The 17,902-nt window shown below is 41.5% G+C and overlaps 1 protein-coding gene across 1 annotated transcript in view; it reads left to right on the top strand.

Moving 5' to 3' along the window:
- Positions 1-17,902, top strand: part of LOC109994574 (transcription factor IIIB 90 kDa subunit-like) — a 66,361-nt gene that overhangs the window by 23,146 nt on the left and 25,313 nt on the right. The window contains exons 7-10 of the mRNA XM_065966034.1: positions 10,298-10,359; positions 11,417-11,498; positions 11,647-11,702; positions 13,257-13,519. Of these exons, the coding sequence (XP_065822106.1) occupies positions 10,298-10,359; positions 11,417-11,498; positions 11,647-11,702; positions 13,257-13,519 (463 nt within the window). The remainder of the gene's footprint in view (positions 1-10,297; positions 10,360-11,416; positions 11,499-11,646; positions 11,703-13,256; positions 13,520-17,902) is intronic.

Here is a 17,902-nt window from a genome sequence, read left to right as displayed (position 1 = left end):
GTCTGTTGTGTTAGCTCTGGTGGATCAACCTCTGCTGGGTGATGGAAAGATGAAACAAACTGTGAGCCTGTGTGAGTTCTTTTTCCCAAAGTCTCCATGGACACCCAGTTGATCATGGTGCACAAGTAAGGCCTTTATACAGTCAGCCATGTTTTACTATCACTCACTGGCTTTGTGCACATATAAAACACAGGCATGGAGTTTAATGGATGTTCCCGGTGGACTAGTTTGCTAGTTTCTCATTTGATGCCTCTATATTTGAAGTTTTTTTCAGGTTAAATTTCGGTCTCATAGATCTTCATTTAAATTAAATCCTGATAAAAAGGTAGTTTGACTGTATATGGATGGATGGACTTCATTGATACTGGATAATTTATGGAATTCCCAGTTTGGGATCAATGAAGTCCATCCATCCATCCATCTAGAGGTTCAGTGTCTTGCCCAAGGACAGATCAACATGTGGCTGCAGGAGCTGGAAATCGAACCCCTGACTTTCCGATTGAGAGGCAACCAAGTACCGCTGAGCCCATAGCTCAACCCGTCCATCATCCAACTGTCTGTTAATCGATCCATCTGATTGTCCGTCCTCCAACTTTATCCATCCATCCATTTGCCCCTACATTCATCCATCCATGCATCCCTCAAACCATCCTTCCATTTCTTCTTCCATCCATTCATGCCTCCATCTTTCCAACCGTGCATCCATAAAAACCATACCTCGAGCCGACCCTCGGTCCGTCTATCCGTCTATCCATTGTTGTACCACCTTCCATCCTGACACAGGTAGTGAACTAAAAGACATTTCTTTCTTCTACAAAATATTTGTACCAGTGCTGAAAAAAGCTGTTCAATCATTCTAAAAACCCGGCGGTTTGTGCATTCATACAGGAAGTCAAAGTCATGAAAAATGTTTAAATATTGCATTTCAGTTCTACATGTACATCTCAGATGGAAGGGTTGGAGAGTTTATTTCCTCAAACTCTAAGAAAAGATGATATGGTATAATTATTGAAAGTACTCACTCGGTGTTTAATGGCTACTTTCCCACAATAGGAATGAGGCTCTCCATGAGGAATAGAAATAATCACAGTGTCAAAGTGACCCTGTGGTCGAGGACACGCTCCAGGTGACCTCAATGATCCAACCAGGTACATTTGTTTGATGTCATCCAAATGCCAAAAACTCTCCCCGCTGCTCGGACAATGAGAACAAATTACCTCATTAGAATATCGTAAATGTCATCTCGGGTATGAAAGGGAATAAAATGTCAGCCATATTCAATAATTTAATATTGTCACTTCCTATTAAGTGCATCGATAAAACGCCAGCTTGGTATGCAGTGTATTCGACAAACTTAACAAGATTCACTTGAAATCTTGGACAATATTAGCTATTAAATCAACTCTCAGAGTTTCTGTCTCTGCTTTAGATGATATGTTAATAAGCGTGTTGGTCTCGTAAAAAAGGATATTTTTAAATCTTTTTAATGTTTTTAGGATCAAAATTGCAGACCTCCATTTTTTACTTTCCTACAGCAACTTGTCCTTCAATATACTGTTAATATTTCTCAAACAGAAGGAGAAATAGTTCATTTTGAGGAGGCTATTTTAAGCTGTGGAGCAAAAGACATTTAGTGAGTATCTGGTGCAGCAGTATGGTGAATATGGGACTGATTTTTCTTTAAATTTGAAGTGTGGCAATGTGGTGTTGAAGGACACTTCAGCCAAGATTTGGACAACAATGGAGCTGTATGACCCAAAGGTATATCAGGCTTCATAGACACATTACATGTTGTTGTTTTTAGGCTAGTTCATTGTTTGTTTAGGTCCTTTTAATGAGATTTTTTGATTAGAAAAGTACTCAAAATAATAGTTTAAAAAGACTAGATAATCTGTTTTTAAAGCCTTGGTGGATCTTCTGGTGAGTTAATGATGTATTGTGTCATTTTTGAGCATTGCACTTAAATATAAACAAGTGGGATACAGACTGCCTCCAGGACTCCTTTTGTCAAGCAGCTCTTACACGCATATATCTCCTCGCTCCCCATTCTGTGTTCAGGCATGGAGGAGGAGGAGGAGCAGGTGGTTGAGTGGGCGTACACACCAGTCTGGGCTCCTCCAAGGTCGGGGAGGTCAGTTTTTAATGGGCTTGCCCGGACCGCCCGTGTCAGCGAGAATCTAGCGCTCTATTTATTGCCTCGGCCGGCTGGTTATTTCTCCGGGGCAGAGCTGGCACCGAGCCTTATTACCTCATACTACTGCAGGGAAGGACTTTCACACCAGGAGCCGTCTGTCCCTCTATTACTTTTGTTTTCTAACACGTGAGACACTTTACCAACAACCTGATGTATAGATGTCTCACTACAACATGAGATAAAGAGTGAACAATTTCATATCCTGGCTGCAGAATAAAGCATCTAATTTCTTTTAGCCAGAGGTGCTGCAATAAGGCTAATTCAACATTCAAAGTCTTGATTGTCCTTATGCAGAAGCAATAAAACTGCAAAGCATCTTGCTGAGCTGTGCAGTAATTATATAAATATTTGCAAAGTCCCTCTGCACCTTTAAGAAAAAGCTAAAGACCCAGCTCTTTCATGAATACCTACTAACTTAATGATGATGGTCTCCATATTATTGATGATGATGATGGTAATGACGATGGTTTTTGTTTGATAACGATGACTTATAAGATGGTTTCTATACTGATTAGAGCTCTCAAGAACTGCCCTCAATGTTGTGCTTTGCCTCTGGTCACTTCCTGTCAGCACCTGTGTGTCCAATCAGACTCAAAGCTGATCGTTTGCTCTTACTCACATTGTTCCCTTTTTTCTAGATCCTTGCTTGTGTTGTTCTTACTCTCTGATGTACGTCACTTTGGATAAAAGCGTCTGCTAAGTAAATTGTAGAATAAATAAAGTATTAATGGATACAAACACTGAAAAGTCATTATTAGCCACGACTCTGCGTCCTCTCAAAGTGTTTGAAACAGAACTTTTCAGCAGCAGGAGCTACGTTTTACCATATTTTCTAAGACACAAATTGCACTGAAACACAAGAAAAAAAATGAATATGAAAACGATCGACGGATGTTTGTACATTGTGTAAAGAACAGTAGTCAGAAAATTATATTATGGCACTGCGAGAATTGTAGCGGCTAAATTTCGGGCTGTGATTTGGCGCAAATATTCTTGACTTTATAAGCGTGCATATCATTTTAACAGCATCTTAATCACAGATTAGCTTTGCCTCCAATGTTGTCATCCTGTAGTGTTTAAAAAGATTGTGATAATCAATTTGCCAACAGATTAAACTGAACTAAACAACTTTATTTTCCAATTGTTCAAGTCACCAATCGAATAATTAAAACCGGCATTTACTAATCCCAGTGCTCAACATTGCAGTACTTGCTTGTTCTTCTCTATCTGATACACTGAATACATCTCTCTCTCTGCGACGTCCTGACTGTAAAGGTTCATGCTCACCTTCAGGTGTGTGGGAGGAAATATCCAGAGGGGAGAGAAAATGCTGCACGCCATTTGAACTAGTGATAAACTTTATGAGAGATGCAATGACTTTCTGTCTTCAGACCTTCAACAGGTGAAGTTGACAAACGATATAGCCAACATCATGAGCTAACTGGAAATCTGCCCCACTGTCTGTTTGCATGAAGCTAGTGAGAAGGAACAACCAGCGATCAGAAATGGACATTTCAGAATCAGAATTTTACTTTGGTAGGCTGTGCTCTCTGAGTACAAAGGTTAATATTAAATATCAACAATAAACACAAAAATAAACAAATAAGCAAAGACTAATATGTACAAGGCTAAATAGGATGATATAAGGTAATAGTGCAGTGGTGAGTAGTGCAAAGATGCTGAAGTAAACATGAGGTAGTTTTTACAGTATTTACAAAGTGTGCGTATACGATCATTTAAATAAAATAATAGATGTATATCCTGCTAAGAGAATTGTAACATTGTATATGTTCAGTCACAGTGACAGTTTTGTTCCGGGGTTATTTCACAGCGACAGGTCTGACACTCTGTGACTGTTTAGCGTTCATCAGAGTGACAGCCTGGGGGAAGAAAGAAGACATCTGCAACTTCTGTTATGGACCACAACTCTATTAACTATAGGTTTATAAAAAAAAAAATGTTCATTTTTTAAAGTTAATTATCAGGCTGAAAGTAGATCTTAGCACAGTAGCTGGCGCTACAGTTTGGCCTACACCATAAATTACCTTTTAGATCAGTAGATTAGCAAAGTACAACATTAAATTGGTCAAATTCAGTCATAGAATTAAAGAAAAGCCAAGCAGCCTGCTCTGTGCATGCACTCAGGGGAAGAAAAAGTATTTCTCCAAGACATTTCTTTTCTGGAGTTTTTTGGATTGGCATTTTTTTTGTTGTTACACTTGTTATTGATATTCTCATTATCCAGTTAAAAAAAATCCTTTGTATCTCAGTTTATAATAGCAGTACCACAGTGTGCTTTACTTGTATCACATTTCAAACATTCCTTTTTAAAAAACATTCACATGCCTCGGAGATCCAGTCTGTAGAAATATCTTTTTTGTACCTTCACAAAGTCCTATCTGTCTTTTTTTTATCTCTTGATATCCCTCCTAAAAGCCTGAGAGCTGACAAATTGAAATATCTCCCTTCATGTCTCCCCCCCCCCCTGCAGCCCCGTGGCCGAGCTGCGGTGCAGGTCGAGGGGGTTTTTGGGTATGTAGGAGAGGATCAGGATTGTTGCTGACATCAAGAGCTGTGAGTCTGGATAATGTGGGCGCCTTTTGAAGTGTGGATGATGGGTGATCCTGCAGCAGCGAGGCTACACAGCTCCATTCATCCTGCAGATCACACACACACACACACAAACTCTTTGTTTTTGGGGAAGGAGGCTGCAGTGAGGAAGAGGAGGTGTGGAGGAGTTTGCACACTGACACTTCTTTTTTTAATTTAGCCAGCATGACTTTATCCACTTTTATTTCTCCTCTCCTTTCTTCTTCTTCTGTGTCCTCTCTCCTCGGATCAGCCCCCAAATGAAACACAGTGCAGGATTAGAAGATCAGCGAACTCCTCTTAAGCCTCTAATTTCTGCCTCTTCCATCTTTTTTGTCTTTTCTCCTTGTCCTCTCGCTGTATTAGCTTCTTTTTTCTTTTGTGTCTCTTTCATATATATCCTCTGCTTTTAACTTTCTCTCACGTCTCTGTGCATCCTTTGTCTTCTCTCTCTTTCATCGTCAGCTGCTGTCTGCTCGTTCCTCCGCGTCGTCCCTCCTGCTGCTTTTTCTCCATCGGTCTCTTTGTCTCTCAATCTCCTACCTATCTCCTTTAATCTTTCCTACCCTGCCTCTCTTTGTCTCTCTCTCTCTCTGCCTGTTTTTCTCACTTTTTCTCTCCTCACTGACTGTCTCTGGCCTTTTTAATCTGCTGTTTGCGATTTGTCTTTCTGTCTCTGAAAGGACAAAGCTTGTAATTCTCTATTTTTCTTTTTGTCATCAAATGCCATGAAAAGACCAAAACCCTCTGTTCTTGTTCGCCTGACAAAAAGAGAAGATGATGGCTGATGTGTAACTCCAATTAACTAAAACTTGTAAAGCCTCGTCGACAGCGCCGTTTGGAAGCTCCACCGTCACCATGCCTTCGCCAAGGCCTGAAATCAGCGTCCTGTTGCCTCATGGCTTCTGAAATATTGTTTTTGTGTTTTATTAGTGAAACTGTAAGTGTGTGCGATGTTTTTATAAGATGTTGTCCTGAGTATGAACCAATAAGACGGGGTTTAAGAAGTCAGAGAGTCTTTTGAGACGGACTAAGGGATTATAGTTTTGGTCTTTTTTTCTTCTTCTGGGATTTCTGGGACAGAAAGAACAGCAGCTTTATCCTGTAATATCTCTGTCTCTTACTTTCTATGTTTGGCTCAATCTGTCACCCCCCCCTCCTCCTCTCGCTCTTTTAAATCTCTTGTTCTCTCCCTCCCTCCCTCGCCGCCTTCAAAAGGCTATCTTCTTTTTCACCTTCGTTCCTGCAGGGCACATTTTCTCTGCTTCTTTGTCTTCTTTTTTCTTCTTCTTTGGTATTAGAGGGTGTCTGCAGAGAAGCATCTTATTCTCCCAACCACATCAGACAGGCTAGCCGCCGCCTGTGACACACTGATGTGTTTGAGGAAGGGTATTTTGGGGTATTTCTGAAGCAGTAGAGGAGGGGTAAATCTGGGGTCGGGTTACCTGTGTGTGTGTGTGTGTGGACCAGGAGAGAGAAAGGTGATCACAGCTTGAGGCGTCAGCAGCGGTGCATTTCCCCTCAGATGGATCAGACTGCTGCTACGCCGTCTTCCTCTTGTTTCTGACTCGATTAATCTTCAGGCCGACAGCTTTCACTGAAGGAAATAGAATTTGGCATCTTCTCAGACTGCTGCTGATCACTCTGCTGTGAGGAAATACAAGTTTACTCTCTGCGATGCCAGATGACGCAGCTTACAGGTCTGATGAGTGAAGACAAGAGTTGGAAATAGTACCAGTACAAGAAGAGTTCTGTTAAAACTAGAGAAACATTATCTGTCAGCTTCTGTACACTGCCTGAAGGAGATAATATGACATTTATGACCAGTTTCTCCAATCTTAAAACTGTGTTGCATTCAGGTCCAGCCATTTAAACTCCTCACACTACAGTGATTGGAAGGAAATTTTCATTTGGAATAAAGTAAGCAGCCCCTGCGCTCCTGCGTGGTACAACCCACAGCACAGTTGGAAGAGGTTAGCTTTGGCTCGGCATGAGTAATAAACATGATGTAACGTAACATAACTTAAAAAATCGCTGCCTTGCATTACCAAGAAATCCAGAAGTGTTAAAGGGCCGTCCGTTTTGGGTTGCAGTGAAACCCTGGCTCAAGGCTGTAAGGCAATAATCTGTCTTCTTTCCCATGTTTTTAACAAAGAGTGGCAGAAAAGATTCAGGTGGCAGCGTCTTATTTCAGCTGGTTAGACAGAAGAGTGTAATCGGGGACGTACTGAAAGTGATGCAAATAAATGTTTGTTTGCAGCTAGACGAGTTTACCTGTAAGTTTGTGATGGACACATTACTCTCCTACGCGCCTGTCTTTTGAAATTGATGTGCAAAGGTCGATACTTTGCTCTTCAATCCACATTTAAAAGGAATGAAAGTATTTCTAAAATATGCAAAAAAACATGTAAAGCATCTCGCCCTTATTAAGAGAGGGACACATGAATCTGGCAGGGGGGGGGTAACATAGACAACTTAAATCATTAGAGATCAGCACTGATGGTCAAGAAATCTTCAAAATGTTGTTGTTTAGATTAAATAGGCGCTGGTTTAACAGTTTTATGTTCAAGTTTTTAAAAGCCGTTTGTCAGCCAGGACAGATCGACTGTATGATTATTAGTCTGAGCCATTCCATCTTTTAGTCACATCACCCATCGCTCCCTCTCTCCCCTCCTAACAGGTCCTCGCTCCCTCTTTAAAATTAATTCATTCTCTCATAATGAACTGTCTCTGAGCTTCGGGTCCTTCCCTCTCCTCCTCCTTCAGTGTGAGGTCGGAGGTTTCCTCCTGCAGGATTCTCTGTTGGAGAACAAAAGCTCCTCAGACGAGAAAAAAGAAAAACATGTTTGGGGAACCCTGTGTTTTTTTTATTTTTTATTTCAGGCAGAGTTGATCATCTGTGTAACTGCGCGGCTGCCAAAAGACCTCGGGCTTCTGTCAGCCTGCACGGGAAGAGGAAACTCTTTCCTCACTGTGTGTCAGGTCATCAGGGAGCTGCTTTCGGTTTCTCAGTAGTTTTGTTACTGCGCTGCACGTTGTGGCCACTTTTTCTCTCCTGCTAATGGGGTGATGTAATCCATTTTGTGTAATTCAGAGTGACACAAAGTATTAAGTGTTTCCACTGCTGAAGGCCGGATGAATGAAGGATCTCTGTTAAAAAAGGAGACGTCTCATTTATTTGACTGTTTATGTGTCATGATCAGACCATCCTGTCACAGCCTCCAATGAACCCGTCGCCTTTTTGATCAAGATTAGCACTTACCGTTTATAGTGATCTCTATTATAACGTTTACTATTTCATCCTGGCAAAGTTTGTGTGCCTTAAACATTGGGTTGCTAAGGGGTGGAAAATGTCCAGTAAATTTCTGGAAACTTCACATGGAAAGATAAGCTCGGGAATTTTGAATATATTCCAAATCGTATTAATACTAATAATCATATTTTTATTTTTAAAATATATTACCCTATAATATCATCAAAACTTACTTCACTCTATGTAGTCCACGGGCTTTAATAGTCTTGGGCTCTGTGGTCAAAAGTTGTGATCCAGGGTTCTAGAAATCATCTGTGCATGTGATGCATGTAGGGGGCGTGGCCTCAATAGTCCTGCAGTAAGCAGTGTGCTATGTGCATGTGATTGAGGAATAGCACAGATATTCAAGTTTACTTCCATGAAATTTAGTTGTTTTTTAGTCAAGATTATGCTTAAATATATTTTCCCCAACTATTTTTAAATTCTCTGCTAAGGGCCGCCTTTCAATTTAGTAAATTCCTGTTTATTCCCATGGAAAGTTTCCAACTTCGAAAACTCCCAGAATTTTGCAACCCTACTTAAACACGGATATCCTGAGATGTTTGACTTGTTTTGTCTGCAATGTTTACATTTCACTAATATAGATATTTAAAAAAAATGGAATAATATCTGTTCAAAGCTCCCGGTTCTTTTCTTTAGTGTTTGTAGAAATATTCAACACAGCTCGGCTCTGTTGTGACCGTGACCTTTGTTCAAATCCTGTATTTTGGCCTTCAAGTGTTTCCACCGGTGAGGGCCAGGTGGCTGAAGGATTTCTGTTCCTCTGTTGAAAAGTGTTCAAATCCTAACCATAACCTTTGCCACATCTCGTCCCTGCCTGTCCTCTGACCGGTCTTTTATCTACATCCTGCCTCATACTACCTACTGTAACTTGCACATATGGTCAGCCAATTTAAATGTCTGCATCCTCAGGTCTGCAAAAATTCTTCTGCACAGCCTCCAAGAACATCTTCATGGGTTTGATCAAATTAGCCTGTGTAGATATATCAAAGCCTCGGCTGAATAATAACTCGGTAATTGCTCCTCCCTCCTCGTCTCTCGAGGGTTGGACGGGTGTTATCAGCTCTTAGTCTCGCTGCCTCACCGCCTCCTGGAGCTGCCAATCTCTCCCAGGGCTTGTCTCCATCTTATCTCCCCCCTCACACTTCACGGAGAGGAACTTCTTAGAGGGCTGGGCCCGACAGATAGCGACTGACCTGTCTCTTCCCTCTGGAGTGGTTTCTTTTTTTTTGAAGCAATCTGCTAACCGCACTCAAATGGCTGACTAGATTATCCCCAACGCCGCCTTCTACTTTGGGAGAACACACCCTTTTACCGTCTGGGGAAGGTGTGTACTCCCCTCCCTCGTCTATTCCCCTGTCTTGTCTGTTCACCTGTCTCTGCGTAATGAAGCAGGAAGGCTGCCTGTGGACTCAGGTGGCACGTCTTTGAAGCTGCCGCCCTGTGGGGAGTTTGAACTCGAGGAGGGAGGGGCCCCGGCGAGCGCCCTCAAAAAGATGACAGAAGTTAAACGACTCTCATCTTTAAAACGTTTCTCTCCAACTTTTCCTCCTTTTGGATTGACTGTCTGACGTGTGAAAGGAAGAGAGAAGAGTCGCTAATCAAGGTGGAGGATCTCTTCGAGTGAAAGCTGTGAAGTTCTTCTGCCTGCACCCGCTCCTCGCTCTCCCCTTTTGTTTCATTTATCAAAGTCAATCTCATTTCCTTTGAACTTTTTCTCTTCCACAATTGAACCGAGCGCACACAAAGGCTGTTTAACTCTCAGGTAGAAGTGGGAGCACGTCTCCGAGGCGGCCCTGCATGAAAAATGCAAATTGACGTTTCAGCATCTTCCCCCTTCTTCGGAGTGAAGCGTGGCCACAATCTAGAGAGCGTATCATAATTGAAGAGAAAATTGTGTTAAAGGTAGATCAGCTTTAACGCCAGTTAAGCTCATTAACGTCTTATCAGCAGTCACAGTGCGTTTTTATTTGCTGATTATCCCTCGATGGAAGAGGCATCGGCAGCACTTCCTCGAGGAAGAGAAGCAGCAGGATGTTTTCATTTTTTTTTGTGTCCAAACCAGCTGTTGTTTCCTGTCTCACCCCTCTGGGACGGGGAGGGGGAGGGGGGAGGGGGGGGGAGGGGTGCAGCCATGAAAATGTGCATCACAGCAAAATGTCTAAAGTGTGTCCGATGTTATTTTTTTGTCTCTGTGACAGATGGCGCCGCTGACAGCGGGGAGCTGGACCTGAGCGGGATCGATGACAGAGAGATAGAGCTGGTACGTACCTGCTGATTAATGAGGTCCACAGCACCTGAACGCATCACAGTCCAACATGTGCTGCAAAAAAAAAACCCTCAGAGAAAAGTTTCTTCACTACATCCCCTCTACTGAAGAGGAGTTTGATTTATTGATCTGATTGGGACGATGAAATGTAACAGAATGAGCCCGGTGTGTCACAGAACGTTTAGATCGACACTGGAGATAGAAAGATGGAGACTTAATGATCCACAAAGAAATGGAGTCATCAAGAAGCTGACAAGAGACATGACGGGACACATCTGTCTAATCTTACAACACCCCTCCCCCAAAGATTAAAAAAAACAAAACAAATCTTACAGTTATCAAACATTTAAAATGTTGTACAATATTTCTAATATTCACATTTGTCTCGGTGTTGAATCTCTTCTCTGCATTAGTTTGATGTTGTAAAAATCAATTCAATGACTCAACTGAGAAAATCCACAAGAACGCTCCCCGGCTGACTAAACATTGTGGAAAGTTTTGTTCCTCAAAAACCTAAATTATGCAGATAAATAGAAGAAGAAACAAGCTAAGAGAAAATGTATTTACATTTATTAAATGTTTAGACCGTCACAACATCACATCGTCAACAGAGAGCGAGCGAGCAAGTGGAACGCCAAAGATGCTGAACTCCTCAAACAAAATAAATAGTTAAAGACTTCTTCCATCAGTTGTATTTTAAAAGAAGGAAATATTAACAAGCTGGAGAGAAGTGGAAATGTACATACAGTGTATCTATTCTTGTTTTACCAAATCTCCCCCTGTGATTAATAAAGTTTCTGATTCTGATTTGATGATTACAACAATTTTCACACTAAATACTTTTTAAAAAGTCAGTGTTTGACGAGGAACTGATGGAGTCCAACACATATTTGTGGACGATAAACTGTAGCACCGTATAGTATCACGTCTTTTATGAAATGCAGAAGGACTTGAAGGACTACAGCCTCCGTACATGGGGTGCACGACTAACCAGTAGGCTACCAGTGCCCCCAGTACAATCATTTCTTCCATTAATTTCCTCTCTCTGCAGTATCTCCTGAGCGACAGAGAAATCCAAATCAAGACGGCGCTCTGGATGGCAGAAAACTCCGACTACCTCAAAGAGCAGAAAGGTACTTTGTCGTCTTTCTCTGTTTTATCAGCCGACCTGAACCCCAATCGCCTTGAGTTGTGCGGTGATTTCCTCGCTCGTGTCTTGTTGTTATTGTTATCTCAAGAGTGTGTGTGTGTGTTCAGACTGTTTCTCGTCTCTTCTTCCAGAAAAGGAAGCAAAGATAGCGAAGGAGAAGGAGCTCGGGATCTACAAAGAAAAGAAGGTAACAGCAGTCGGTTTGAGATACTCTAAATATGAAGGTTACCAGAGTGTCAGAGCCGGTACGTACACAGGGAGCTGTCTAAAATCATCAGGTAAACAGAGTCAGACAGTAAGACAGATGCAGAGTCAAACAGATGATCAGATGACGTAAACACAGACAGACAGGCGGTAAGTCGTGTTTAACTGGTACTCCTTCATTTCTCATTACTGGTTTTGGCACTTTAAATACGTTTTTAATCGTCCCTACATCTGTTGGCTGGTTTAACTGGCTGGATCATCTGCAGTGAAACAGACCTTTAATGAGACATGCCGCCTCCTGACAGCACTTATCCAACCAAACACAAACTAACAAACGACTCGATGAATAAATACATGAAGTAGAGTGCACTCGTCTTCTACTTACCGGTGACAAAATGAGAACTCCTTTTTGTAGTCTCAACACAGAACTTCCTGAGTTGATAACCGGCTGCCGTCAGGGTTAATTTACCCTCAGCTGAGGGAAGAGGATTTTTTTTTAGTTTCTATGTCATTGTTGCATGAAATGTGTTTAAAAGTTTGTTTTTCGTAAAAGAGAAAATGAAGTAATCTGTGGGTGTGGATTGGATGGAGGTCAAGGTGAACATGTTCATAACTGGCACTGGGTGACGACCCCAATCTGCTGTCTTAATTGAGATAAATTGCTGATTAGGAGAATGTGTTCAGCTGTGAATGTGCTTGCAGAGATGTCCCTGTGCTGCTCTGAAATTACTCAGACATATTTTTTTTTAGAGGGCAAAAGTTCCCCATGTGGGACCTTTATGATTTAATATGAGGACAAAATGTTTCCTTGTCTGCGGAGAACAACTGGAGTTCATTTGGATCGACAACAAGGTCTTAATCATGAGCTGTTTGTAGTGTTAAAGGGACACTTCACCCATTTGCATTAAGCTTTGTATCATTAGAAACCTGGTAGTATTTTTGAATGGTCGTGCATCACACCCTCATTTTCCCCCGAGATGGGAAATCTTTGTATTTCTGAGTCTGAAAAGGAGCTTCCAGTGACGCAAAATGATGATTTTTGCATCACTGAAAGCTGTTTCTGTTAGCAGGGTGAAACTACAACGCTAGTTCCTCATATTTTCTAACACTGAAGCTACGGACCAATCACAGATCAGTGGGTGGGAACTCACTCCCATCGATCGAATTACCCTCTGGGATTAATAAAGTATTTCTGATTCTGAAATAGAGGACCTTAGTGGGAGTGGCCTGCAGTGCTGTGCATTCTGGGATTTGGTGTCTTTCATCCACATGAGCCAAAAAGACACTTTCTGCCTTTTCTCAGTAAAGAAGGCACCAACTTCAAAATGTATTTCACATTTCTACATATATGACCCAATGTCAATACAGATTCATGTTTCAACGGGTGAAGTATCCCTTTAAGGTGCACACCAAACCATGAATTTTAAATGCTTTTACATATTATAGTAGTCATGGTGCCATCAACTCATCTCGTCATGACTAGTCATTAAAAAATGATTTATTTTTCTGACTCTGTCCCCTGTACTCTTCAAATCAGCCCAGAGGACCCAACAGGAAGCGGCCCCCGATCCGAGCCAACACCGCAGACGAAGCCATCGAGAAGATGCTGGAGCAGAAAAAGATCTCCACCAAGATCAACTACGACGTCCTGAAGGACCTGAACACCAAGCCTGGAGCCAGCCCGGCTCGTGTAGCCGAGTCCCCGAAGAAGGAACCCGCGGCCGCGAAACTGACCCCGAGAAACCGCAAACCTCCAGCTCAGCTCAGCCTCAGCATGCCACTCAGCACCCTGGGGAAAAGGTGGGTGCGAGGCATCATTTCATACAAGTATACAGGGGAAAAATCATATTCAAAGAGGGGACTTTTTATGGCTTTATTTTAGCGACAGGACAGTGGATAGAGTCAGAAACAAGAGAGAGAGGAATGGAGCCATAGGTCGGGTTCGAACTAGGGCTACAGCCTCTGTACATGGGGCGTGCAAACTTACCACTAGGCATCTGCCGCCCAAATCATATTTGAGAAGGTGCATGTTGTTGTTTATTTTAGAATGAAGAGCAAATTGAGCTTCATCTGCGACAAAACTGAACGTAAGAAAAAAAGAACGTTTTATTAAGTAAAGAGACACAGACGTAATCTTTTTAGATTTTCTCTTACTGGGAAAGTTCTTCTTCTTTGGTGGTACAATCTTCACCGAGGTAATTCTGTTAAACAAAACAGTTTTGTGTTCTTTTGTGGGAGTTTTTCTGAAGTCATTCTTGGAAAACGACTGTCCTCTTTCATTTCAGTGAGCAATTTCCAAGTGAAAGGGTTCAGGGGAAAGTGGGAACGCAGAAAAAAAAATCACAGCACTTAACCTCACAATAAAACCCAGAGAGAGAGAGAGGGAGGAGGGAGAGAGAGAGCTGTGAGTGTTTCACAGTGACGTTTAATAGTGTGAGTGTTTGTGTGCTGCTGGTGTTAAAGTTTGAATATCGTACAACACAAAGTCAGCCTCTAGTTGACGAACAAAAATACAACCTATAGGATGATTAGTGTTGGAATAATTTGTCCATTTATTGGTTCCTGGTAACAGAAAGTTTACTGTTAATGTGACAGTTGAATGTTTGCTGTTTCATGAATATGTGTGCCAGAAAATCTCTGGTTTCTATCTTAGTCTTTGGGAGTGTTGGTTGGACAAAACTTGCAACACAGGACCTGAGATTTTTCAGCAATGGTTACACATCAACTTATTCAACAAATTCATCATCTGCTGATTATTTTTTGTACTTGTGAGGGGAAAAAAGCTTAAAAAATATATTTTTTAAAGTGGATTATGAACCATTTTTTCAAATAAGACACATTAAAACAGCCATCATAAGGAATCGAAGGTGAGTAATCAAGTCCTCTTGTGGAAAGACTGAATATTCTCATCATAACACAGTCCTGGAACATTGTAAATACTGAAACACACTTCATAACTGGAGTCTTGTATCACACTTGTATCATCAGTTTGACTTTTGAAGTTGCCTTTGGATCATACACATCAATCTAAGAAACTTCAAATCTCAGCGTACGTCTCACTTGGCGGGCTAGAAGCTGCTCATGTAGCTTTGAGCTGTGTGGAGCACGCCTACAGAGGTCTCATGAGCTCACTTCTTCATCCCTCCACATCTTTGGTTCTTCATGTTCAAACTTGTATTCTTCAGCCTCCAAATCGCACAATTAATCAGATTTCTCACCGCTCACTCTGGACACATTAAAGGCTTTATACATCTCTTCTTTTTTCTATGTAGTTCCAATCCTTTGATGTGAGTTCCCCTTTAAGAAAAAAATCCACCCAATTAAAACCTGGCACAGCTTATTTTCTTCTTCTTTACATCTAATGTATCTGTTGTCAGAGGCTCCTGTATCTTTAGAACCAATTAAACAGCTGTGATTCATAGAAACTAAACATGCACAATCTTTATTTCATCTGAATTTGATCCAATAATTATTCTCCTCCCTCCTCTTGTTAGTACCTGTAATGGTAACCACCAGTGTACCCCTGATAGTCAACAACCAAAGTACATAAATAAATCCATATTTAATTACGCCGGGGCTTCCCAGTCCCTCAAACGGTTAAATAATCCACAGTGCAAACAGCAGATGCTCGATTGAAAAAGACGAGATGGATAAAGAGTGTTTACACACGTCTTATGCAACACCAGACGTTCCTCCTCTGCCACCAGGGTCAAATCTATCTGTCTTCTTTTCTTTTCTTTTCCTGGCACGTGGCGGTGGCTTCACACCACAACGATGAGGTGGCACTTCTCCCGTCGTCTAGAAGAATCACCTGCGACAGGAGCACAGATGCTCAGTTTTGTGGAGGTTTTTCTGCTTCCCTGCTCTTGTGGGATTTTCTCCCCCACCAGAGATACACCTTCTCTGCCAGGATTTGTCTCTGGCTGCTGCTCTCTCCCCTCGCTTTCACGACATGCATTCACAGAACTGATCCACACCGAGCCTTTCACACACATTTAATGGGTTTTTCTGCAGCAAGGAGAAAAGCTGAGGGGCTTTTTTTTTACACCCCGGTTTGTTTGCTGTTGGTGGAAATTGGTTTTCTATGGCTCTGTTTTTAAATCCCTTTTCAGTTAATATTGGTTTTTAGGTACCATCATGAAGCTTTGTAGGAGGCTAATAGCAGACTCCTCCTGCTGCTGTCCTAAGCTCTGAGACAGTTTGTGTTATTTAGTCGTCTGCACTAGGGGTTTGATCAGTCTGCTTATTTCTTGTTAATTTATCATTTATCACAGCTGTTTGTCATTTCTTCTCAAGTTAAATGTATTTCTAAAAGTCTTGTCTCTACCCGTGACAAGAGAAAGACACAAAAACAAAAGAATAATGAATTACACACAAACAGCTTTTAAAGTCTTTGTGTACAACAGTGTGGAAACATTTTAAAAAAGGCCTCCACTCCATCCAAACTGTTGTCAAATGCACGATAATTTATGCAGTATTTGGGGAGGGTTATTTTGTGGCTTATTCTCACGGTTTGTGGTTCGGTCTCTGGCTCCTCCTGTGCTCGTGTCTTTAAGCGTGAGATTGCTTGTGTGTTTGTGTGTGCGGGGGCAATTTAGTTTGTAATTTTGTGTTCCCATCGTAATATTTCATTTTGCATGCAGCCAACTATTCATTGGACGTTCATGTTATTATACAACTGAAAAACAGAGAGATTAAAGAACACAGACAAATAGAGACTACAAAACAAAAAGAAGAAGCTGAAACAAAGACTAAGCTTTTATAAAATAATAATAATTCCTGTTAAAGGAACAATGTGCGACTTACACATAAATGCAGCAGAGATCCCGTCTCTCCTGTGTAAATGTGTCTCTGAGTCCTGACTGTCTACAATGAGTGAGAAGCTCGAATCCCGCTGGCTGTGTTGTTGTCAGAGCCGTGTTTACTTAGACGGGACGGCCGGCTCCTCCCCTTGTGTATAAAAGCTGTTTGAGTCAAGAACTAGAAGAACATACTCACTGATTATTTGGATTTCACACAAGCGTTTTTAGATCACGGTCATTTATGTGCAACATGAAGCTACGAGGTAACTAAAGAGCGCTAACATTAACATGCTAACACGACAATGCAGGACACAGGACAACTGCAGCTCGAGCAAAGAACAATTTTGTCCGCTGCTTGCGCTTAATGGTGCTTATTTATGGTGAGTTCTAATTGATAACTCATTTGTGTGAATGCGATGGGAGAGGGAAGTCAGACGTTCTTCCTTTAAACATTTAAACATAAACAGACTCGGCAAAACCTCGACATGCATGGATGAACACGTTTGAAAAGATAGAGGCATTTAGTGGAAAATGCAAATATAAATCTGATAAGAGTTGACCAGAAAACAAAAAACAGAATAAAAGAGGAACACACAAAACGTGAACGTTTAAAAAATCGTCAGAAAAAAAAGATTTCATTCAACCATGGTGACAGTAGTATAGCAGAAAAGGGAAAAGATAAAAAGAGGTAAAAATTCTCAGAAAACACACCATTCATTTATGTTTATTACAGAAATTGGAGAACTGAGAAAACAGAATAAAGAAAAAAAAAACACAAAGTCAGAAAACCTCCGACCCTGAAAGGAGTCTAACAGCTGACACGTTGGATCAATCAATAAAGAGCCGTTATCTAAGGAGAGGAAGAAACCCACTCTCCTACTCTGACAAGATGATAGATGACACAGATTATGACACATTACAGGACGTCCCATTTAGAGGACGCTAATGTGGCACTTTATTGATCGTCGTGGGGAAATTGCATTTTTGTCCACGCCCCCCAAAGGGACGTCAAAGGTCATCTTCAGCACGGGGGAAGCTGGCAGTGATACAGAGACTCTCTAAGAGGGACTCTGGATGCCACAACAAAACAAAAAGCGTGAGGTGAATCTTTGTACTTTGATGAATAATAACGAGCCTGATCATTATCAGCCTCTTAATTGGATTTTTTTGTGTGACAGTCCTCCCGTGTTTGAACTGGCTGAGAGAATCATAGCATCAAACTCAACACCACATTTGTTTCCATAAACCGCATCAGTGTGGTACCCACAGACAGAACTTGCATGATGCTACCAGTGTGATTGATTTAATTACACTAAAAGAGGACTAAGCTGCTTTTAAACCCAATAGTTGGAGCTTGAACGTTACTGTTGATGCACGTGGC

The sequence above is a fragment of the Labrus bergylta genome, chromosome 18 (assembly GCF_963930695.1).
Source record: "Labrus bergylta chromosome 18, fLabBer1.1, whole genome shotgun sequence".
In the NCBI taxonomy this organism is placed as follows: Eukaryota; Metazoa; Chordata; class Actinopteri; order Labriformes; family Labridae; genus Labrus; species Labrus bergylta.
Note: the sequence above shows the minus strand (reverse complement) of the source record. Positions and strands in the feature narration are given on the sequence as shown.